General features: G+C 45.4%; 1 protein-coding gene and 2 non-coding genes across 6 annotated transcripts in view; 2 read left to right on the top strand and 1 right to left on the bottom strand.

Moving 5' to 3' along the window:
• The window catches only part of LOC108092493 (protein decapentaplegic), a 32,907-nt gene extending 11,943 nt beyond the window's left edge, over nucleotides 1–20,964 (top strand). For 2 of the 4 annotated variants that reach the window (XM_017192088.2, XM_017192092.2), the window contains exons 2-3: nucleotides 15,676–16,662; nucleotides 18,703–20,964. In XM_017192088.2, the coding sequence (XP_017047577.1) occupies nucleotides 15,676–16,662; nucleotides 18,703–19,613 (1,898 nt within the window). In that variant the 3' untranslated portion in view covers nucleotides 19,614–20,964. Of the gene's footprint in view, nucleotides 1–11,844; nucleotides 12,952–15,329; nucleotides 15,488–15,675; nucleotides 16,663–18,702 lie in introns of those variants that run through there. The other 2 variants (XM_017192089.2, XM_017192091.2) reach the window with 2 other exon arrangements.
• Nucleotides 20,965–21,055: 91 nt separating this feature from the next.
• Nucleotides 21,056–21,160, bottom strand: Trnay-gua. Its single transcript has 2 exons — nucleotides 21,124–21,160; nucleotides 21,056–21,091 (listed from the first exon to the last, which is right to left on the bottom strand). It is a non-coding gene; the product is annotated as a tRNA-Tyr (tRNA).
• A 2,577-nt stretch (nucleotides 21,161–23,737) lies between these two features.
• Nucleotides 23,738–23,832, top strand: Trnay-gua. The gene is made up of 2 exons: nucleotides 23,738–23,774; nucleotides 23,797–23,832. It is a non-coding gene; the product is annotated as a tRNA-Tyr (tRNA).
• Nucleotides 23,833–24,043: the final 211 nt, after the last annotated feature.

Raw genomic sequence — 24,043 nt, 5'->3', positions numbered from 1 at the left:
CAGGAATTATGCAAATTTAGTGTCGAACATTGCGTTCGCCGGCGATGATGAGCGTGTGATTTATGCCCCTAAATCGCTCTAGCCGCTACTTCTGATTGCATAATTAATGAAGTTCGGCCCGGATGACAAGTAACAATTTTTCGGTGGGAAAATAGCCGTGGCTTGGTATGCTCCATCCGTCCCACATACAATTTCCACACACACCGCACACCCACCACACACAAGACACCAGAAATCGCATCCATCTACTCTTCGGCTTTGTTTATTTTTGTTCCGCTGGCCAGCGTCGCTTTTTGCGCTGCCCGCTGGCACAAAGTTGCAAAAATTTGGCCACAAATCAGCAATCGCAATTATCAAAAACGCTTCAAACACAGGCATCGCTACCTGTGCCTGTGCCACCATAAATTAGCAATTAAATGAGCTAGTGCGAAGAAAGCACATTTCCAAACTAAATATTGAAACGCAATAAGTTCTCAAAATTACCATTGATCCAGGTGGGGAAAAATCAGGTGGACAGTGGGATAACTAAATATATGCTTGGGTTTTTTGAAATACATTCTGAAATAAAAGGTTCTTAGCTACCTACTTACTTACTAAATTTTCTTTTTACTTACTAAAATTTATATTTGTGATAACAAAGGTTATGTATTCCTTTTCATGCTTTTTTACCCCACTGTTTTTCATTTTATTCGCTGTCTAATACAACAATCGCCGGTGAAATTAAGTTGAAAACTTGGCCCTCTCTGGCTGGGGATCTCTCGAACTCTTTGGATACGAAGGGGACAGGGGTCAGGGGTCAAGCGATTGGGGATGGGAAATACGACGGGGCCTTTACGGTGAATTGCGCTGCTCGTTTTTGGCGCGTTTGCGCTTTGCGATTAATGCGCTTGTGTAAATAAACAATAAATATTAAGTGCGCTACACGCCGTGGGCAAAACGACGACGAGGAAAAAGAACAATCTTTCGGATTCGGATCGTCGATGGGGGGATAGTGTATGGGGATTGGAGCTGGCGATGGAGCGCTTTGGCGCGCAATTAAATGTAGCACTTTATGCTGGGCACGATCCGAGCACGGGAAAGGCCTCCGGGGAACTCTCCACCTGGTGGGTGGCATGCGTGTGCTGCCAGGGACACAGTCACCCCCTCTGATCCCCCCGAAAATTCTACACACTTTACAAACGAATATCCAAGGGGTTATTGCCATTTTAGCTACAAATTAATGAAGGTCAACCTATCATAAACTAAAATTAGGAAGCTACCTTAAATTATTGTTTATTGTCTGGTTTTATTGCTAGAGTTTAAACTTAAAATTAAATTTAAATATATATTTTCGATTTTTTTTTATAAATTGGTTCATTGATTTGAAACAAAAACACAATTTGCTCTATGTTCACCTATTTGAGATGCGCACGAGCGGGAATTGGTCGGTATGCTTGGCTGAAAATCGCCAGCGGATCGGTCTTAACAAATTCGGATCCCCTTTCCTACATATCCCTCCCCCCTTTCACCACCCCTCTTTCGTCTGTCGTCGCATCCAGGCGTAACGCACAAATTGTGTTGATTATGCGGCTGCCATGCACTTTTCTTGTATTTGATTTGCGAAGCAATCTGTTTGTTGTGTAATAAATTAATGCACTTGATTTCAACGCCAGGAAAATGTCTGCGTTTGGGATATGGGTGGCTGGAATCGAAGGTGAGGGAAGTTCAGAAGGAACTCATCCGAGCAGCTGTTGAACTTTGGTCAACCAGCCGTGCTGAGGTGATCTTTAAAGTTCAAATGCCAAGGCATTTTTACTCAATAAAAATGGATCTTGATCATAAATCATAATCACCTTGGGTCTGTGGAAAATCCTGGGATTTTTTTTATTTGCGCATTTGATATGATCTCCTCTGGTTAACTCTGTTGACCTTGACTTACTCTTTCGCCGTGGTAGCCCTAATTCACTCACTCTCGGATGGATGGCTATATTTTCCCGGCAATTGTTTACAAGTACATTTAGTTAAATGCAATTCGGTCGATAAATTTCGCGTGCTCTACCTGGAATCAGCCGTTAGATAATAGTTTTAATTTGCTTATATAATGCTTATATAAGCATGTTTGAATAAGGCGCACTTCGTACCGAGAAAAGTGATCAAAGGTCGGGCGGGAAAACACAGACGCTTTTCGCTGGAAGGCGCCAACGGCGCAGAAAAGCGTGGCGGCAACTTGTTCCTCTTGTTTGGCAGCACTTGTTGGGCCAATACACCTGTATCTGTATCTGTACTACAGATTCTGTATCTAAGTCTCACAGCTCGCAGCTGTATCCATTGGCCAAAAGACTGGATGGGGAGCAGCGCTTTGCTTTTGATGTTGATTAATTGCAAAAGCTGCTGATTGATTTTTATTGCAAATATTGATAAAAAGTTCTGTATTAATTAACGTGAAAAACACGCGTTTCGTGTTAATTGGAAAATGGTTATTGAAACTAAACAGAACCCAGAGCCAAGTGAGCGTACAAGCTACGCAAACAAACAGAGCAGCAGCAGCAGCAACAAACAAACAAACAGGCCGTGAGATACAAGATACAAGTTGCATTTTGTAGAACGTACAAATTAACGCAGCCAAAAACCCAGCTGGAATAAAATCAAAAGTTTCGACACAACAACGAGAACAACGAGAGTATCGCCCGGTGCCCCTGTAAATGTATCTGTATCTGTATTTGTATCTGTGGGATATGTACCAGCCAGCATTTGATTTATGCTCAACTTTGATATTTACCGCCTAATAAACAAAAAATTAACGCAAACGCAGCTAGAGCGAGCTAGCCGCATTATAGACCGATCTATCCACGAATCCGAATCAGTATCTACTTGTGATTTTCGCTTTGATTTGTGCTTGACATGCGTGCGTCTGTCAGAGGGGCAATTAAACAACATCACCGAAGTGCCAGTTGCTTCGGGATTGGATTGGATCGCATCTGGGATCCGATAGGGATAGCCAGACACCTTAGCTGTAGCCACTGCCGCTGAAAGGGCGAGCGCTAATATTTGGTGTTTGTTTGGGAACCGGCACCCGAAACCCAAATCCAGGAGTTAGCGCCGGGCCACCAACGTGGCAGTGCGGAAGTGTGAATGACGTCCGAAAGGAGCTAAAACCTGTCAGGGGACATCATCACAATCGCATCTCAGGCTGCACCATCCAGAGATATTTAAATCCTGGCAATTAGTCAACTGAAGTGGCCAAAGGGCGCATCACTCGCCACCAAAAGGCGGTGAGCCTTGAATCCTTTCCTTCGGCTGTATTTACAACAAGAATTACTGCAACTTTGTGTTGACCCATTTTCAGTAAAAGCAAATATAACTAATAGGTACCAAATATTACCACAACTATCACAATTTTGGTCCGATCCCTAAATGTTTGAAATCGCATCTTTAATAAACCTTTATTCAAAATTTTTCATTTTTATGTGGTCGAAATTTTAACCCCTGTTCATGTCAGATTTTTCCAAGCTTTCAATGGTTTATATCCTACTGACCCGAAACTGGACTTCCAGAACCCATAACTGTGTCAATTTTCATTTAATTTTAAAGTGTCGTACCATAAAACTTTTTAGGTAATGGGTGGGTTTCTAAGGAAGCTGCGTTTAAGTTTTGTGCTGAAGAAGTTTTGACTTCACTTCGTCCTTACAACTATACCTCTAGGATCACTAATTGTAACCCCATTTAAAAGTAGAATACCTCGAGAGTTCGTGGCATTGCAGGACCTGAGAAAAGCCAGCCGGCAGACGCCTGACAGTCTCTCCTTCTCTCGGAGGAGCAGCAATAAATCAACGAGGACCGGGCAGCAACATGGCAACATTGCAGCATTGCAAGATTGCCGCATTGCAACAGCGCGCACCGCATTGCTCCTGGCCAGACAATTGGCATGGCTAATGCGAATGGCAACTCATAAATTTATTAATTTTTAATTAAACTTACAACGATTTGTAATTCCAACATGGTAGCTCCATTTATGGCCCGGACTGCTGATGGACTGGACTGACTCGCCAACTGGTCGAGTTGGCCAACCGAATGAATCTGCTCGCGGCAGCCGCTCATTCCGCCGATGTCAGCCCGGAAACAACTCATTATCCTAATTAAAACGTGCGCCATGCGCGCCCGTTGCCATATATGAGCAATGCACGCGATCTGGCAATCGAGGCGAGTCCGCGTCTGCGGCTGCATGCGAAATTAGAAGATTGCCGAGATCCCAGCTTCGAGATGGCACCGTCGATAAGATCGACTATCCGAGGGTCCAAAGGTGGAGAGCCTTGATTTATCGCCTTGGCAGTTGTAAAGGGAAATATTTGATGGGGAGGTAAAATACCTTTGGTTGGAAAGGGAAATAGAATGGTACTAGTAACAGATTCAAGTATATATTAATTCGTATTCCGAATTTCACATATTGTATTAATTATATAATTTCACTAAGCTTAAGAGATTATCTTATCTATTTCTGTTATCTTTATTGTTAATATACATATATAAGATATCTGTTAATAAAAAGCCCTCACGCTGCCATCTCTAAGCGCTGAGCTGATGACGAGCGCCTGTCTCCATTCATACGCACTGTGGACAGCCAGTCAGGCAGTCAGCCAGTTAGTCAGAGCCATTCACCGGGCCAGACTAGAACGGATCGGAGGAGAATAGCTTGTCCTGCCCAAAACGGGATGGTCTGGGATGGGGATGGGGATTCGGAGGAGGATGTGGATGTGGATGTGGATGTGGATGGGGCGAGGCTCTTCCCATCTCATCTCTTCTCGTCTCGTCTTGCGTTCATTGTCATGCGGCGCATTTACAAGATGCCAGCTGGCAGTGGCAACATTTCGCAGCAATTGGACGGAATTGTTGCGGCAACATTGCGGCTGCTCAACATGTTGCTGCCCCATGTTGCATACTGATCAATGCGGCTCCTTTGGCCCGGCTCCTGACATGAATGGCTTTAACCATTTTTGGGCCTACAGTTAAGTGCTGCACAGCACATCTGTGCCGCGCGGCCAATTGCATTCGAAATGAGCGAATCGCTCCGCGGATTCCCTATGAATGAAGCTCGTAAATAGCGAGTGTATAAGTGTATAAATTGTGCGGACAACAGAGTTTATAAATTATTTTCAATGTCAAACATGAGCCTTATAAATAAACAAGTTACCGCTGGCTGGCTGGCTGGCAGGCTGGCAGTGGGGGCAAAAATAGATCAATATCGATATATGTATTGGGGCGAGGCTGGTCCGCAATCCCTCTCTTTGGGTCAAAAGCAGCAATACCAATAGCAACAACAACAAAAACAACAATAACAAAAATAACAACAACAATAGCAAAAGCAAAAGCCGTGCGAACAAACAAACAAAACAGCATTCTGCTCAAATTGAATTTCGTTTTGCGGTTGCACTTAATTCGGCAATCGCTGCAATAATTTTGTTTACAATTTACGAGACCAAGAGTATGTAAACTCAGTGCAGTGCCTTCCCCCAGAGACTTCCCCTCCGGATCTCGGATCTCCATCTCCATGCTCCCTGCTCCATGGATTGCCAAGTTGTGTTCCCCATCATCGGCACCTCGTCTTGCGCTTGTTTTGTGGTTTTTTGCCGCCTCCGAGCTGCGAATTTATGGCGACAAGGTGACAGATTCTCAAACGATTTTATCATCTCGGCAACAAAGTCGGTGGTAATATCGTGTCGAGTTTAGCGCCCGCCTTTGTTTGGATTGGAGTGATCGCTAAGTTCGCCTATTTTATGGCTCTTTTGATTGGCTTTCCTGAGGAGCATGGAAAGTGTAACATAACTTTATGGATTCGCCGGTGTTTACGCGCTCCGGATTGGGGCCACCTTTTCGAGATAAAAAAGGATGCAAATAGGAAGAGGACAAGGTGTGAAATTTGCATAGTTACATTCAGAATTGGAATACTCTAAAAACCTTTGCATACAATCCATAAACAAAACTGCTTTCCAGATTACAAAATATCCTGCAATATGATTTCCCCAAACCTCTTGAAGCCATCAAGTGCAATTAATTTAATAACCTGCAGAAATCCCACAGGCGAGAAAAGCTCAAGTGGCGATACATAAAAATCAACAATGGATATTGGGCAACATTTATGTAAGTGGCGATTATTGCGCCATTACGCCTAGTTTATGTGGTAGCAACTATAGTACCACAGAAAGCCAGCAGATAAGGCCAGAAAAGAAGACTTGGCAACAGTAAATGAAACGAAATGAGTGTTTACAGCCCGAAGACAAAGTAAATTAATGTGTTCTGCTGTTCTGCTGGGAGATCCAAAATAGTTAGTGTAAACAAGGGGCCACTCTTGAAGGCGAGTGTGTGGGGATCGCTGGATTGAAACGCTGGTTAAATATTTATGAAATCATAAAATTTGATGTCTCCCTTCCGTTGGGCACTTGACAGTAATGCGACCATTACGGCAATGTGTCGAAGAACCCGATTCCCAACTCCTCAGTCCCGAGTCGCCGCGGTGCTAATGATGATTTTGATGTGCAGCCAACGGATTGGCTGCAGGCCCAGAAATTACGCGGCGATTAAGTGGAGTACAGCCCATTTACTTACCATCTCATTTCGTTTCATTGCATTGCATTTCATTTCATTCGATCCAGCCCGATTTCCCCATGCCGAGGAGGCGATGGCGATGTTTGTTTTATGCCCGATCCGTTGTTTTACAATCGCTGTGCAGTAAATAAATAGAGGGCGCAGATCAAAGGCCTATCAATTAGCACCCCTTTCGATTATGCTGCATGCTGGATGCTGTATGCAGCATGTTGCACTTGCGCCGCCTGCAATTCACACCCAATTAGTAATAAATTTGAATGCGCGCTGCAATTTGCCGCCATTCGGCTTAACAGTTATGGTGGCCTTTAAGTTTTATCGATGGCGCTAGCTCCCGACTCCGATCTTCGATCCGCGATCTCCGATCCATGGATCAGGGAGCCAATTTGATTTGTGGCCCACTCGAGAGGGCTCCCAGCCATCCACCTTTGATATTCTCGCACGTCCCCTCGAAAAAGATACGTGGATGCTCAACCGAACTTAATTGCAATTGACTTTTAATGCTTATGCGGCTGCCCGCTGTGTTAATTCGAATTCAAACTGTTTCCATAAAGTGGGAGCCATGTGGCTCCCTCCCCATTTCCACTTGGGATTGCCTCACGCCGCTGACGAGTGCAAGAAGGCTCTTCTTTAGAGAAGAGAGTTTCATACTCTCTATAAACCATAAATGGATTGTAAATTGCTGAGGGCTTTGCAATCAATCAAGTCAAAATAATGGACTCTGGAACTGCCTTTATTAACCGCTCATGTTTAATTGCAATGTTCCCAGGGGAATTATTAACTGGCGCTAATAAAACGCCTCAAAGGTATTGGGTTACGGCCAGAAATGCATAAATCAACTGCTGATCCTGATGGCTAATGGCCAGCGGAGGAGGCTTTGTTACCAATTTATAAACAAACAAAACGATTCCGACGACAACAAAGGAAGGGACATCGGCGGCGGCATCGAATTACCACAAGATCCCGAACCCAAACTGAAAACTGAAAACCAAGCTAAGACCCAGACCGAAACCCATATCCATGCCCCGCTTCTTACAAAACGCTCAGGATCAGCTTTCACAAGATGCAACTTAGACTCCGAGTCCCCAGTTGCAGTTTACAGCCAGTTTGTCATTCATCGCCGGGGCAAAACACACAATAATAACGTTTTAATTGAACAAAAGACAGCGGAGCCAACAAGAATCCAGAATCCAGGGAGCCAGTCGAGCAACAATTGTCCAGGAATCGGATTCGTATTCGTTTTCAGATTCGCATTCGGAATCGGATTTTAGCTCAGATTGTACTTGCCTCGTCCGCCTGCAGTTTTGCGGCTGCCTCTGAGGTTGTGTTTTTGTCTCCGCATCTGTATCTGTATCTGTATCTGTTCCCCTGTAGATGTATCTGTATCTGCAGTCGGTCTGGTTTTTCTGAAGTGACTGTGACTGTCACCTTTCCATCAAGTTGAAGGCAGGCGGCGGTGAAAGGCTCTCGTCGCCGTCCACGTGCCAAGCGGCATTGTTTGGCGACTTTTGTTCGCCGGCCGCTCGCTCGGAGGTAATTGATTAGCCAGTCGGCCAGCAGCCCAGCGAAACGGAGCGAATCAATGGGCACGTATAAAGGATCCCCTAATGAGGTCCATTTGTTGATAAACTGTGTGGCGAGGCAGCTGAAACACTAGAGCCCATTACAGTGGGCATATTATGTTGCCTAATTGGGGGAGGGCAGTTTTCGGGAAAACGATATCTTTATTGGGTCACCCTTAACCTTATGAAATATTACGAGGTTATATATCACAATTATACGTTTAATTTGTAAGCTGGTTGATTGTATTTACAACTTGTATATATTACAGTTTACTATTAATTAAGAGGTATAGAAAAGAAAGAACAGCTTTGTAGAATTCCCCTTTTCTTAGTTACTTTAGTTGTGAAAGATGGTTACTTTCGAGTATCCTGTCTCCTGGACTTTGATTAAACTATCCCAGTCGTAGAACCCGCATCCTCTTCGAGGACAATTAGGACGGACGCCCCCGTTGCGTGCCAGGGAAAACAGAGAGCGCAAAGGGATCGGGATCGGAATCGGGCGATCCTGCTGTGAAAGAGGTCCTGGCATGTGGTCAGTAGACAGCCGTCTAGAACCCCCATCCTGCCTCTCATCCGGAGCTCGACTTTGCTTTGGATTTTTGCGCTGCGAGATGTTTTTGCCAGGCACTTGCCCCTAACAAATGACACACGAGCACTTGATAAATGAACGCCGGCTGATAATGGATTTCGTATTTCCAACTGACGCTCTTTCTTTCTGTCGACCAGTGAAAGTAGCGCCAGGGATGGCAAACGGCGATAAGCCGTCCAAGGACTCAGATTTCTGGTGGTCCGATAAGCAGGGCCGTGCAAAAGGTAATTAAGTGCCATTAAAGTTGAGTGGAGAGCCGGCATTCCACAGGGCAAATGATTCTGTATCTGTTTATCTGCCGGATGCAGCGGCCCATCGGAGGGGGGAGCGAGACAGAGCGAGTCGAAGGAGGAGCACATAACGACACCAACACCATCGTAGGAACGCCAGAACACCAGAACCGAAGAACAGCAGAACAGAAGAGCACACAGAGACGGACAAATCAGACAGACGATTAACATACAAAAGGATCTCCACGAACTTTGGAGCCCGCCTTCTTCTCGGAATCTGTATCTGTGTATCTGTGTCTGTGCCTGTGTATCTGTGTGCGTGGCCGTCGAGTGGAGTTCTTCTGTGCGCCAATGGGCATGAATCACCGCGCGGAGGTGGGGCATCGTGGGGTTAAGCAGCCAAAGCGTCGACCGAGGATGGGATTTGTATCTGTAGAAACTAACCAAACCAAATTATGATGAATAGAGAAATGTAAGCTGAGCTTTGGAGAACTATATAAGGGATACTTATATCTCTAATAAATTTAGTACAAGCTTGAAAGTTTTAAATATGTAATCAAGATTTTGGATTTAAGAAAAACTCATTCTACACAAGTAGAACTCGGTTTAAGAAAAAGTACAAAAATGAATTACATATATATAAAGAGATAGTATTTTTCCCTTTCCACCATCTTCCGGGGAACTAGAGAAATAGCCGGGAAATTCGATGCCCGCTGAAAGAAGGAAGCACAAGTGCCGGACAGACGGCGACAAGTGAAGAACTGGCCAGGAACAAAGGCTACTTAAGCAGCCGTGGCGCCAGTTGGCCATGTGTGGCAAAGCCACAGTGTCTGCCAGCGCTCCATTTGGTCAGTCCTTCGACCAGACGACGCCAACGGACTTGAATGGGATGTGAGTAGGAATAGACAGAAGGTTCTCGCAGATCAGCTTCATTTCCGTGGGTCAAGTAATTAGGTTACTCTATGTAACTTGGCAAACTTCCTTATAGAACTTATTGTAGTGCAGAAGAAAAGTAATGTAGATAATTCTCACTGTTAGAAATTCATATAAATGCAACTCTATATATTACAAGATTATATTATTCATGTTCAATTGTATAAACTGATTCCTCCACCCTAATCAGACCTTTAAGAATGCCAACTAGCAGCTTCTTGCCAATGTGCAAGTTGCTGGGCCAGCTCCACCTCCCAAGCCCAGATATTCGCCGTCTTGCTGGCTGGTTGGCAGCACCTGCTTAGTTGGTAACAGCAGCAGCAGCAGCAGCAAGAACTGCAAAAACTGCAACAGCAACAGCAACTGGGATCTTTTGTGGCAGAGTCACGTTGGCTGCGCATGCGCGGGTGTTGCAGAGTCGAAAACAAAAAAAACAGAGTCGAGGAAAGAGCCGAGTTACCAAACGTAGAGTCATCTCCACAAACAAACAAGTGCAACAACAAAAGGCAGTTAAAATGCATTTAGCTGGCAGTCTGTTTGCACTGGTGTTGGGTATCTGTGTGCCTGAGTGCGAAAGAGCCGGCATGTGTCATTCTTATGGCTGCCACCGCTGCCCTTTTTTACCTCTTGCCTTCCGACCAATAAAATTATACTAATTCCTGACTTTTTGATTTCGTTTTCTGTTTGTGTTGTTGCCAAGGATTTCGTTACCTAAGCACACACACACACACTCACACACACACATACATTGAGCGCACCCAAAGTCGGGGGCTCTCGCTCGCTCTCACGCGATCCGTGGCATGTGCGGTGGATCGGTGGACCGGTGGACGATCATGATCACGATCAACGTCATCGTCATTATTCCACCGCTGCCTTTCTGGCTGCCACATCCGAGCAGCCGAAGTCCCAGACTTCAGGAATGCGCAGACAGTTTGGTTTCGTACTTGGCTCATTGCGCTCGTGCAGCTCGAGAATCCCCGACAGCTAAATGCTCCACTCCGCTGGCCGAAGGAAGCGCCTCGGTTGATTGGATACCTTATTCGCAGGAGTCTCAAAAGTAAGTAGGTGGATACTCCAGACGAGTTTAAACAGAAAGGATTGCTTCTTTGTGAGTTTCAAAAGCCTTGAATCTTTAATCTTTTGGCTAAAAAAAATGTTATTAGTACGAGTCTACTCTTTTTTTTCAAAAATAATTAAAAATTTAGGCTTTGTAATTCAAACGTCTTGTTAAAGAAAGCGTTTGTTTTAAATACTTAATTCAATTCGGAATGATCGAAGACAAAATGAATGGCTTTGTTCTACTTATAAGCTTAAAATTGGCTTACTATTCTGTGCAAGAATATATTTCTTAATCTGCATTAGATCTTTATTTTTTTGAACTGAAGTTTTTAAAGTATGTATTTTAGATAGTAGACATGTATTTGGAAATTACTAGCTTAAAAGATATTTAGAGAATATTTCACCACGTAAACCTTTAGTAGCCTCCCTGAGTTTTCCAAAATGCCTGCTCCCGAACCCCAGCGGTTTCCAGACCGAAAGCTCAGAACGAGTGGCATTCTCTCCGCGGAGAGAAACCACTCAAATGGTGGAGAGCGTCCACCAATTAACTGGCTGAGTGTGTGTGCGTGTGAGCGAGCGGTCACTCAAGAGAGCGGCGAGCGAACGAGGAAGATTTTGACGTCGCGCTGGCTGGGAATCCGAGTCCGAATGCGAGAAACGCTAGACGAGATGCGTGATCATGATCGCGATAATGATGGAGATGGGGGGCTAAAGCCCGAACTTTTCGAGTTCTCCCGATCGGCGGCGGCTCTCTCGGGCGCAGCTCTCCCTCTCTCTCTCTCGCGCGCGGAGTGGTATCTGTGTGTGCAGGGAGTGCATGTGTGTCTGTAGGCGAGCCGAGTATCTGAAGTATCGGAATCAGGTAGAGGTAGACAGAAAGGCGTTAGTCGTTCAACGGCGCTGATCGAGTTTGAATCTACTGCGAACCGAGCGGCGGAAAGTGAGCCAAAGCTTTCGAGGAAAATTCTCGGGCCAGCTGAAAACACAGAAAAAGCATCTTACAGATTCGCGGCGCGTGAAGATCCCAAATAAAAACAAAAAGTAAAAGATCTCGGTGCGGAAACAAAGAAATTGAGGCATCTCGGTTGTTTTGCGCGAGTGTGTGGAATGTCAACTGACGGGTTGTAAAGGGAAACCCTGAAATCCGAACAGCCAGCCAAAGCAAATAAAGCTGTGAATACGAAATGCGAAGTACAACAAACAGATACAGATACATTCACAGATAGAGAAACAGATACTGGAGATGCCCCCAGAAGATACGGCCAGTGAGTGGGTTTAAGGCCGAGGCAAACATAGTGCGTAGCGCGAGTGTCGGTCGGAAAATATGTGGATTACTTTCGAACCGTCAGCCGAAGGAGCCGCCGGGTGACAGGTGCATCCCGCAGATCAACGAGGACACCCGAGGACACCGAACCTAAAATCCCAAATCTAAAATCCCAAATCCCAATCCAGGGTGTCATGTGCCGCGGCATTCGCAACGCAGCCACTTCAAACGACCAGGCGCGCCTCGAATGCGGCAACACAATTTTCAACAAGAACTCCATCTACTTCATCTACAATTACCGAAGGAAAACAGTAGCCGTCGCGGGCCCAGATCCAAAAGAACATCCCTATCAGATATTTACACAAGCGTTGTGATTTATTTGAAAAGCGAAACGAGCGCCATAAACATCTGTAAATTGTGCAAATATATCCAAGTGTAACCGAAAGCCGCTCGCCGCGATAACGTCTCCCATTCCCATTCCCATTCGGATTTCGATTCCGATTTCGAGTCCCCGATTCCGATCCCGATCCGATCCCGTCATAAATTCAGTGGAACGAAAAGTGTACGAGACAGTTGGTCGCTCCTATTTTGCTTGCTTTCCCGACCGGGCGATCCATCACACGGCTTTCGAATTAATAACCGAACACATGTCGTATCGATATTCGACTTGAGCGATACGGGCCGGAGATCCAATATCAAGCGATACCACTCGACCATAGGAAACTTTATAAGACTGAGGTGAGTGCCGGGCCTTCGTCCACTAAGCTTATGTAAATGTGTCAAAAAAAAAAAAAAAACAGAAAACTGAAGAAAACACAAAGAAACAACCAGAGTGGAGAGGAGGCGGAGGTGAACGTTAATATCTGAACTTGTGAGAACTGCACACAAAACCATTGCATAATGACAGCTGTGCATTTGATAGCCAAAACCGAAGTTCATTTGATATTGAAAATATTTGGCCGTCCGAGGAGTTTTCAGGTTGTTCGCCTTGTCGATGGCATGTGGCATTCGGTCTGGGTCATTTGAGAGCACTCGAATTGTTCTTGGCCGAAACCCGGCTATAGGAATTGGTAATGGGATATTTCGAAAATGCCGTCTTGTTATTCAGGGTCAATTAGTTGACAGTACTCATCCACTTAGTAACAGTTTTAGGGACCAATTGGTATTCAAGAACATTTAATTTTAACCAGAAATAATTACTTCTTTTATGTTAAATATTTCTTTCAATAGTTATTCCTCTCATTCTTTTGAAATATAATTTTTATTGGGACATTCCCAAATTCTAATCAACCTGTTGGCAATAAAACCTTGCGTGCTTAATCAAAATATTTCCCCACGTATATCATAATCGTATTGTCCTGCAGTCAGAGGTAATATTCCCAGAACCCTTGACCTTTGTTGGCCAGCACAATGAAGTACCGTTCTGTTACACAACTAATATTAAAGATGGGACCCTCTTAAAATCCTAAAAAGGGAACATAAAAAGCGGCGGCAAAGACAAAACAGAAATGTCAATATCCTGGCTCATAAATAACCCGGCAGAATATAGTCTTCGAGTCCATTGTATCTTTGGAGTGCGTGAGTGACCGAGGTTTTTGTGTCTAGCTGGCGTTTATTATTAACCGATCTAATTGCTGACGTTGTGCGGCACAGATTAGTATACTATATCTGTGCTATGTGCTATGTGGGCAAGGTGTGTGAGGTGAGGTGTTGTGCTGAGGTATTGGGTAACCGGAATCAAACGTTAATCGTTAATAACAGAAATGTGTCAATTTGCGAAACATTTCGGAGTCGGAGTCGTTGGTGCCGCGACAAAAAGCTGAAATTTGAACTTTAGCAGGCGCTTGCGACATTTCACAGCTCGAATTGAGCTGAGTGCGAGTTATGGATGTTTGTAGTTTGTAGTATCTGGTATCTAGTTCGCGCTTAGTTTCACTGAATGGACGGCGAGCTTGGAAATCCCGGATAGCGCCTGGCATTCATCGGTCGGATGTCTAGGGAAACCCCCGTTTGTCCCAGATCACCGGCACTTCCAGCGGGCAGGTAGTAAAGAACGTATAAAACGCTGGCTAAACGCTGGCTCAAACTGAAACTGAAACCACACGCAACCACAGCCCACGGAATTCTGGGAACGTATTAAAAACAAACAACAAATTATGAACAAATCATAAACGTATTTATGAAATTCAATTTCATTCACCCTTTCCACGGTCCCCTCCTGATTTCGTCCACCAGTTTCCCTCGACCTCTTATCAGAGTCCCCAGATCTTGTGCACCCCCCAGCGTGTGCCATCTTTTCCAAATTTCAAATTTCTGATTCTAGATTCCCAATTCCAATTTAACCATTCTCGTCGAAGAGAGATCCCTTTGCGCCTAAGCGCCTGTCGTATAACAAATTTTTTAGTACAAGATAAGATGGTAATCTTTATGTGAAAAACAACATGTAATTTGTTCTAGGTGTGTGCGTGTGCGTACCTTTCTCAAACTCATCTTGAGATAAAATCTGGGAAATTTATAGCCTATAGCCGAAATATATAGAATACTTCTAATAATTTTCATAAATTTTCCAGATAAGTTTTCTCTCGGGTTGTTTGAGCATTTGCCGCCTGTTTGTAAATCAAAGCGCCAGCGATAAGTGGAAAATATGACGATCGAAGCTACTCTAATAACCGAAAAATGGGGGGCTTGGGTGGCTCTTTTGGGGGGCGTGGGGGGTGTGGCGGGTGTAGCGGGGTGCTTGGATTGAATTTCTATTCGTAGACACAAAACGATAAAGCGGTCCCAAAAGATCGTGTGTCAGTGCAAAAGGTGCAATGTCCGCCTGCGATTGCAACACTTGCCGAGGAGCAAGTGAGAGGGGTACTTACAGCGAGGGGGAGAAAAAGAGAGAGAGCGAGAGAAAGACAGAGAGAGAGAGGAAGGGGAGAGAGGGAAGAGCCACCATTTTTTAGTTGCACCTTTCACCCCGAGAAGGGCCATAAAACTTTGGCCAGGCGCTGCTCTCTTTACGCTCATCAAGTGGGCCAAAAGGAAGCGGCGTCGCTGCCGCAGTCGCAGTCGCAGCTACCGCCGCTGCCGACGTCGCCTGCCTTACCTGCCGAAGAAGAAGAGCAGCGTTCAGTCGCGCAGCGCACGTCGTCCAACGCACACACGCTCAGAGACACACATACGCGCACATACTTATACATTGAGAGAAAGATACCAGATAGTATCTGGCAGATACGAAAGAGTTGGACCCTATAGTCGTCCCGCTTGCACCCATGGCCGCCTGAGTGTGAGTGCAAGAGCGGATTGAGTGGAACGCGATCCAGCTATCCGATCCGATCCGATCCGATCCCATCCCATCCCATCCGATCCCATACGATCCCATCCGATCGGATCTGATCCGAACGGAGCATCCAGAGCGTCGTAACCCTTGCCGAGCAGCGCTTAACCCATGTCTTCGTCTTTGTCTCGTTTCAGAGTTGCAAGCGACCATGCGCGCATGGCTTCTACTCCTCGCAGTGCTGGCGACCTTTCAAACGATCGTTCGAGTTGCTAGCACCGAGGATATATCCCAGAGATTCATCGCCGCCATAGCGCCCGTTGTGCCACCGCTCCAGCTTCCGCTGGAGTCAGGATCAGGATCCGGATCAGGACCTCGATCTCGGCCAGGATCGGCCGGAGCCAGCGCACCCAGCACAGCATTAGCGAAAGCATTTAACCCGTTCTTCAGCGAGTCCGCGCCGTTCAGTGATAGCAGTGATAAAAGCCATTCGCCGACTAAAAATAACAAAAACAACAAGCGAAATAACAACAACAAGAAAAATAGCAAAAGTGACGCGAGCCGAGAGTTCAACGAAGTGCATAAACCAAGAACAGACCAATTAGAAAATTCCAAAAATAAGTCTAAACAACTAGTTAATAACCCAAAACCCAACAAAATGGCTGTCAAGGAACAGAAACAGCAGCAGCAGCACAAGAAGCAGCGGCAGCACCACCACCATCACAACAGCAACAGCAACAACAGTAACAACAACAACAACCACAATCGGAGCCACCAGCCGAGCAGCCAAAGTGCATCCACAGAATCTCATCAATCCTCGATTGAATCCATCTTCGTGGAGGAGCCGACGCTGGTGCTCGACCGCGAGGTGGCCTCCATCAATGTGCCGGCGAACGCCGCGGCCATCGTGGCCGAGCAGGGTCCGTCCACCTACAGCAAGGAGGCGCTGATCAAGGACAAGCTCAAGCCGGACCCCTCCACTCTAGTCGAGATCGAGAAGAGCCTGCTCTCGCTGTTCAACATGAAGCGGCCGCCCAAGATCGACCGCTCCAAGATCATCATCCCCGAGCCGATGAAGAAGCTCTACGCCGAGATCATGGGCCACGAGCTCGACTCGGTCAACATCCCCAAGCCGGGCCTGCTGACCAAGTCGGCCAACACAGTGCGAAGTTTTACACACAAAGGTGAGTTTTGCATAACTCTTTTTTGAACAATTTTACTAGAATGTATAGGGCTTTAGAATATTATAGAACTGCAGGGATAGAACGGAAAAATATGTTTAAAATATAGTTAAAGTACAATATTTAAATTGCTTTTCTGCTTAACAATTATTTGCTGCTTTACAATTATTTCCTGCAATAACTTAAATTAGTGGAAAAGATCTCCATAAATTTGTTGTTTTGAAATTTAAGTAGATCAACATAAAGTCAAGGTATGCGGAACATTTCTTGACTATATTTTATATCCTGTTTTAAAGTCATTCTTTTGGCAAGAGATCGTCCGAATTATATTACCTTTTTATATAAAATGCAGATACTACATTACCATTTTTATTGAGAAATGTAGACCAAATAAATTGTATACTGGTTTATCTAGATCATTTGATACACTTTTAGGTATATTTAATCAGCCACACTAGCATACATTATTGAAAACCGAAACCAGCCCACTTTATTAGGACACAAATCAAGGCCAAGCGCAATCAAATCCATCTTCGATTACTTCCTATACCTGGATTTTCCACCTGCTCTCTCTAAAACAGAGCTTATACTCCCACTCATCGCAACGCGTACTTTCCGCTACCAAAATGCGAATGAAGAGCGCCTCGGATTTTCCCTGAAATTCCGTTTCATCTAAGCGATTTGCATACCTGCTCCGGCTCCTTCGACCCTCTAGGATCCCTCGAGGATCCTCCCCTGTATCATTCACGCAAGCGCTGTGAAATCACGCGGAAATTCCACGGCTTTCCAAAATGAACAGGCGAACGGCTAAAAGGACACGAGCGAGTCCTTTTACCTGTTTACCTGCTGCTGCTCCGCGATGACAGCCCAACGGTGACCTTGAAACTTTTCCGAGGAATTACACCAGGAACGTTTAGCGCATGCGCTAAATGGCTTTTATATTGTATTTGTAGGAATAACAATTATTATTAAAGCGTATTTCGCATTATTTTCCGCAGGATTATAGGGTCGAACAATAAAGTAGTTAGAGGAGCAGGTAGCTAGCTGGCCGGCCAAGTGTCTAAAGCCAAGTGTCTAAGCCGACTGGCGAGTCGAGTTTGTCTTGGTTTTTGGCCACGTCTGTTCCCGCGGCTCGGCATCTGTGCCGTTTGAGTCCGTTTTGTCGGGTTGTCGGATCCCGCCGCTCGATTCTCGCTTCCCAAAAGAATTTACGACTCGCTTTCCTTTGTGCAAGGTACTTGAGAGCGGCGTCGATTCAAATTAAGATTTTCGGCAAGCGTGCAGAGTTTGCACCTTGCCGCACAACCATATACATAGGTACACCTATAGTATAGTATGGTATATGGTATGCGGATCCGAAGAGGTAGGCCGGGGTGGGCCAGGGTCTTTAGCACAGGCGCCAGTCGTAAAAAGGCGGCTGGCCGGACAACTGGAACGTGCGATTTTCGCAGCGACCTTCTTTGTCCCAGATTTCCCTGCACTTTCCACTCGCTCGATTGTAGTGGGTGTAGTTAAGCAGGGGTACTTACTTACTGCCGGTCAGCCAGCCAGCCAGGTAGACGGCCGAGGTGTGTCTAATCATCTGGCCATCCGGAGATCCGAGCCCTGGCCCGCTTTATATCCCCACGGATCGGGGCTCTTGCACTTGATCCACCGGATCGACCGGCTTAATTCGCTGATTCCGATTTAGGGCGCATAGAGCAGGCAGGTGGTGCTCAACCAAAATATTAGTCGAGATATACTATTTAATATAACATTTTTTACACTTTAAAGAGAATGCTTAGAAAAGTTAGAGAGTATTTATTTATTTATTGATGGGTTAGGTAGGCTCTTAATTCGTCTTTATAACTATTTAATTTGAAAACGGATTTGAAGCATTCATAGCTCAAAGATTCATGGGAAACTATTTGTTAATAATGTTAAATATATAAATCTGTATCCATTAACTCCAAACTCCTAATTTATTTAATTATTGACTTATTAGTTTTTATTAATTAATAACTGAATCTCATCACGTATTTCTTGTGTAATTTTTTGTTGCAGATAGTAAAATCGATGATCGGTTCCCGCACCACCACCGGTTTCGCCTGCACTTCGACGTGAAGAGCATCCCCGGCGACGAGAAGCTGAAGGCCGCCGAGCTGCAGCTGACGCGGGACGCGCTCAGCCAGCAGGTGGTGGCCAGGTCGTCGTCCGCCAACCGGACGCGCTACCAGGTGCTCGTCTACGACATCACGCGGGTGGGCGTGCGCGGCCAGCGGGAGCCGAGCTATCTGCTGCTGGACACCAAGACGGTCCGGCTGAACAGCACGGACACGGTGAGCCTCGACGTCCAGCCGGCCGTGGACCGGTGGCTGGCCAGTCCGCAGCGCAACTACGGCCTGCTGGTGGAGGTGCGGACGGTCCGCTCCCTGAAGCCGGCGCCGCACCACCATGTGCGCCTGCGCCGCAGCGCGGACGAGGCGCACGAGCGGTGGCAGCACAAGCAGCCGCTGCTCTTCACCTACACCGACGACGGGCGGCACAAGGCGCGCTCCATCCGCGACGTGTCCTCCAGCGGAGGGGGTGAGGGGGGCGGCAAGGGGGGTGGGCGGAACAAGCGGCAGCCGAGGAGACAGCCGCGGCGGAAGAACCACGACGACACCTGCCGCCGGCACTCGCTCTACGTGGACTTCTCCGATGTCGGATGGGACGACTGGATTGTGGCGCCGCTGGGCTACGACGCGTACTACTGCCATGGGAAGTGCCCCTTCCCGCTGGCCGACCACTTCAACTCGACGAACCACGCGGTGGTGCAGACGCTGGTCAACAACATGAATCCCGGCAAGGTGCCGAAGGCGTGCTGCGTGCCCACGCAACTGGACAGCGTGGCCATGCTCTATCTCAACGACCAAAGTACGGTGGTGCTGAAGAACTACCAGGAGATGACCGTGGTGGGCTGTGGCTGTCGATAGATTCGCACCACCATCATCGCACCTTTGCACCTTTGCACCATCGCACCACCACCACCACTAGAAAGCACCACCTTGCAACTGCAATCGCAAAAAGGTGCAAATGGGTGGAGATCGCGAGCGAGAGAGCATCAAATGCTGTTTGGTTCCAAGCCGTCAATGCTTTAAACACAACGCAAACAAAATGGACTGAATATTTGAATTTTAAGTGTAAATCGTTAGACTTTAGTCGTTAACTAGCGGCAGCCACGCCCACATCCACGCACCCCTAGAGAAATCCGCCAGCCAGCCAGCCACCGCCCACCTTGGATCCTCTGTCGGTTTCCCCAGCCAGGCTGGGGAAAAGTCACAGATCAGAGCGATTCGTCGAGAGCCGATAGCCGAGAGCCTAGTCCACTGTAAATAGCCGCCATGCCACGCCCCCAGCCCCCTAAAGAACCACCCATCCGTCAGATACTTTCGTATCTGTGTGAGCTGCTGCTGCCGAGGAAGATGAAGAGGAAGAGGAAGAGGAGGAGAGGAAGGAGGAGTAAAGTAAGCGTAAGAGCGACCAATTGAACAAATTGTATAAAAATGCTAATATATATATAGACGAGTATATATATATATGTGAAACAACCTTATCGATGCGAACTGGTATCTATGTATGTACATGTTTGTGGAGAGGAGAACTATTCTACTAGCCGTTTTTGTTAATAATTTTATAAAGCAATAGCAAACCACTTGTAAATTAACTAGCGAGAGTGTAATCGAATAATGACTTGAAATTACCTAGGAACTATCGAGTATCGTAGTTGTAGACCGATGTTGCATATGTAACTCTCTTGTATATGTACTAAATACCTATATACTTATATGCAATACACACACCAGCACACACACACACACAAACACACTCATCCATAAGCACACACACACTCAAACATATCGACGAAAGGGTATTCAAGCCTCGTTCCGAATTCAACTAAACGTAACTGTATAAACAAACGTATGCTCTATAAATATATGAATAACTATTTACATCGTTATGCGTTCTAAGCTAAGCTCGAATAAATCCGTAAACGTTAATTAATCTAGAGATCTAAGACCTAACGCCTAAGCTCAGCATGTTGGATAAATTAATAGAAACGAAAGAAAGAGAAAGAAATGAAAACCCACAAAAAGAAAACCGATGAGAGGAAAATATCGATTCGTGCCTGATGTTGCAGAGCACGATTTGTATATGTAATTTTTCACATAAACTTTATTATTTTATTTATTTAAAACAAAGCATATTTTTGATGACGACGATGATGATGATGATGCGGGAGCTATGAGGAAAAGAAAGAAGGAAAATATAAAAGAAAAACAATTTATTAAAAAAATAATCATTGAAGTTATTTATTTTCATAAGTGGGGAAAGGTATCAAAAGTAAGTATTTTCTAGTCAAGATATAAAATATAAATCCTTCGAGCCGGATTTGAACCAGCGACCTATGGATGCCTGCCAACTTCGAATGCATTCTGATCACCTCTACAGTCCACCGCTCTACCAACTGAGCTATCGAAGGCTATATCAGCTCAGGTGGCATTAATAAACTTCCCCCCTTATCAAAATTAGTTCAAGAAGTGCTCGGCAAAAAAGACAATCGAGCAAAACAAAGGCAAAACGCTTATCGCAGCATTAAAGGCAGCAACAAAACTGTCACAGGTATACGTACACCCAAATACGTGTTGATAAGAAAAGCAAGTGCTGCGTATTACAGATTAAAAACATAAGGAAAAGCAAAGCATTTATTGACTTCACAAGAACCAGCTGTGAAGTCGCAGCTCAACGGGTAATTTGTTAATTAAATGAGCCAGCTAAAAGCTAAAGGCAGCTGATAGCGATCTGCATGCATATCAACTTCTCTGGAACTGTCTAAAACGTAACAAATTGCTGGCAAATGAAACGATAGGAATCTGGAATAACTATTCAAACAGCTGAATGAACTTTGATGCTGATAAGGGCGGGTAATAAATATTAATTATACCGCATTTCAGGTCGACAACAAATTTTACGTATGCTTAGTTGATTGTTTAAATCAATGTCAGGCCAATGAAAGTGCACAACAGCCTAAACATTTCCATTAATAAACAGCTTTATTAAAATACCTAAACTAAAATAGCGTTATTCAATTTGATTTCAACATGCCAGCTGAATCGTACGTAAACATAATATATATAAAATCAAATTGTGGCTTTTTAACTCATTATAAATCACTGATAGGATGGGGATCGCCCTCTTCTCAGCTGTAGTTTGAAAAACGCATCTGACCTCAGGCTATTAATAGTTCCGCCGATTAGGCACTATTACAAAACTGAACGAAATGAAAATCAAGAGCGAGATGCAATTCCACCGCAGGAAGGTTGGATGAGTCACGCGGGGATTTTGTCTGGGTTTATCGGAAGAGTAAATTAATTTATCCATCCCATGGCAAGGTACATTTTTTCGGGTCCAATTAAATGACTCATCAGGCGGCCGAAAACAAGGCTGAGGTCCGTTGACTTGCCACACAAGAGGCGTGGTGAGATAAAGTCCACTCAGGGGTCTAAGTCCTTGCCAAAATAGTTCTCGGGTTTTCCGAGGAACTTGGCAATTTTTCCTGGGCCGAGCAAGATCTTTTGCAGCGATAAGACAACGCCCTCATATTGAGATTGGGATTCGGATTGGTATTGGGAAAATTCATTCAATCATAGCGGGAAATTGATACCGAGATCAAGAGGGCCCACCGCTCGAAAGGAGATCGAAAACCCCTGATAAGCAAAAAGGAGAAACTAAGCCGATGGCCGAACTCTAGTCATTCTTAAAAATTATGAACATTTGTTGTAAGATACCTGGGCAAATTACGAATAACCAGCCCAGCGACTGACCCCTCGCCGCGGGAATCATTTTTCCTTATCTAACAAGACGCTTGAGCAATCGATCCAATCCACACGCACACTCGCAGCCGAAAACCTCGCTCAATGGATCACACACAAGTCGCCGCTCATGGCGCTTGGCCGTCCCGCTTTGCCGCTCTACCGCCTTGCTCTCCCGCTCACCTGTCCCTCATTTCCACATTCCCACTGGCTCACCTGGCCCCCGCCCCCTCCTCGAGCATCCCTGCATCTGTGTGTTTTCCTCGGTAATTATCCGTAAGCTGTCAGTTTTTTCGCTCCGCTTCCTCCGATGCACTCTTGGCTAACCTTTTTCGACCATCGTAAGTGGGCTCTAGAGATGGTCGATCTAGAGATCTGAGGAAAGGCCATTTTAATATTTTATTAGTATTTCTGTTGTTGTTCCACAGGTATTTGTTTTTTGAAGTAACGCATGCCTAGGTTTGATTTATTAAACAGTAAACTGAAATTCTTTGCAAATATATTTCTTATTAATTTATTTTTGGTTGATATTCGAATTCCCTATAGTTAGTATACGAGCTCTTCCATCCCTAATTGATATTCCCATATAGATAAACCGATATTGGTCGGCTGACCGTTTTCGGTTTCCAATTTTATGACTTGCCGCATTTTTGGCATCCTAATTGGTTTGTTAAGTATCTCCCTTTCGGGCCGTCAAAAATTGCCCTCTGTCTTATCGGGAACACACTTTGTCCGAGTGCTGCTGCCGAGATATTCGTGGTTCTGGACCTCCTAGGCCTCCCGATCCTCTGGACCTCCGGACCTCTTTCCACTTGGCTGATAAGGAGGATCGTGTCTTCTGCGCGCCTTTGGCATGATTCACTTCGTTGGATTCCCGAATCTCCACAGTCCACAGGCCACAGGCGATGCTTCCAACTACTTATAGGAGTATTCGGTTCCCCGGGGAGATGACTCATGGCCGGCGTTTACTAGGTGGCCACGTTAATTGTCGCCCCCGATACGCACTGTCTGTGTTTACACCCGGCGCCTTGCTTTCATCTGGCCGAAAGAAACCCAAGAAAACGGAAAACAATCGGCGCTCGCATTCGATATTCATTGCTGGCTCTGCATAAAGCCAAGCTCATTTCCCCCCAAAACCCAAAAGCCGCCTCGCCATCGAATCACCGGCACTTAAATTTGTATCAGCTGATAAGTTGTCTTTCACTCGGATTGTTTATGAACTCGTTTTGCGGCGGGCCATATATAGACCTTCGATAGCTCAGTTGGTAGAGCGGTGGACTGTAGATCGGAATTGCAATAAGTAGAAATCCATAGGTCGCTGGTTCAAATCCGGCTCGAAGGATCAGGTTTTTTTTATTCATTTTTTCACCTTGCAAATGCATACCTCGAACATTCATTCATTCGTTCAGTAAAACATACTTGATTTCAATAAGGAAAACAATCGATTTAAAGCCATACATCAACCATTTACTCCATTAACCATTCAACCTTTTGATGTATCTGAAGCAGATCATAAAGGAGACAACAAATTGTAACAGAAATTACAGCCCTCG

This window comes from Drosophila ficusphila, unplaced genomic scaffold (genome assembly GCF_018152265.1).
Source record: "Drosophila ficusphila isolate 14025-0441.05 unplaced genomic scaffold, ASM1815226v1 contig_412, whole genome shotgun sequence".
Taxonomy (NCBI): domain Eukaryota; kingdom Metazoa; phylum Arthropoda; class Insecta; order Diptera; family Drosophilidae; genus Drosophila; species Drosophila ficusphila.
The sequence above is the reverse complement of the archived record's forward strand: the minus strand, read 5'-3'. Positions and strand labels throughout refer to the sequence as shown.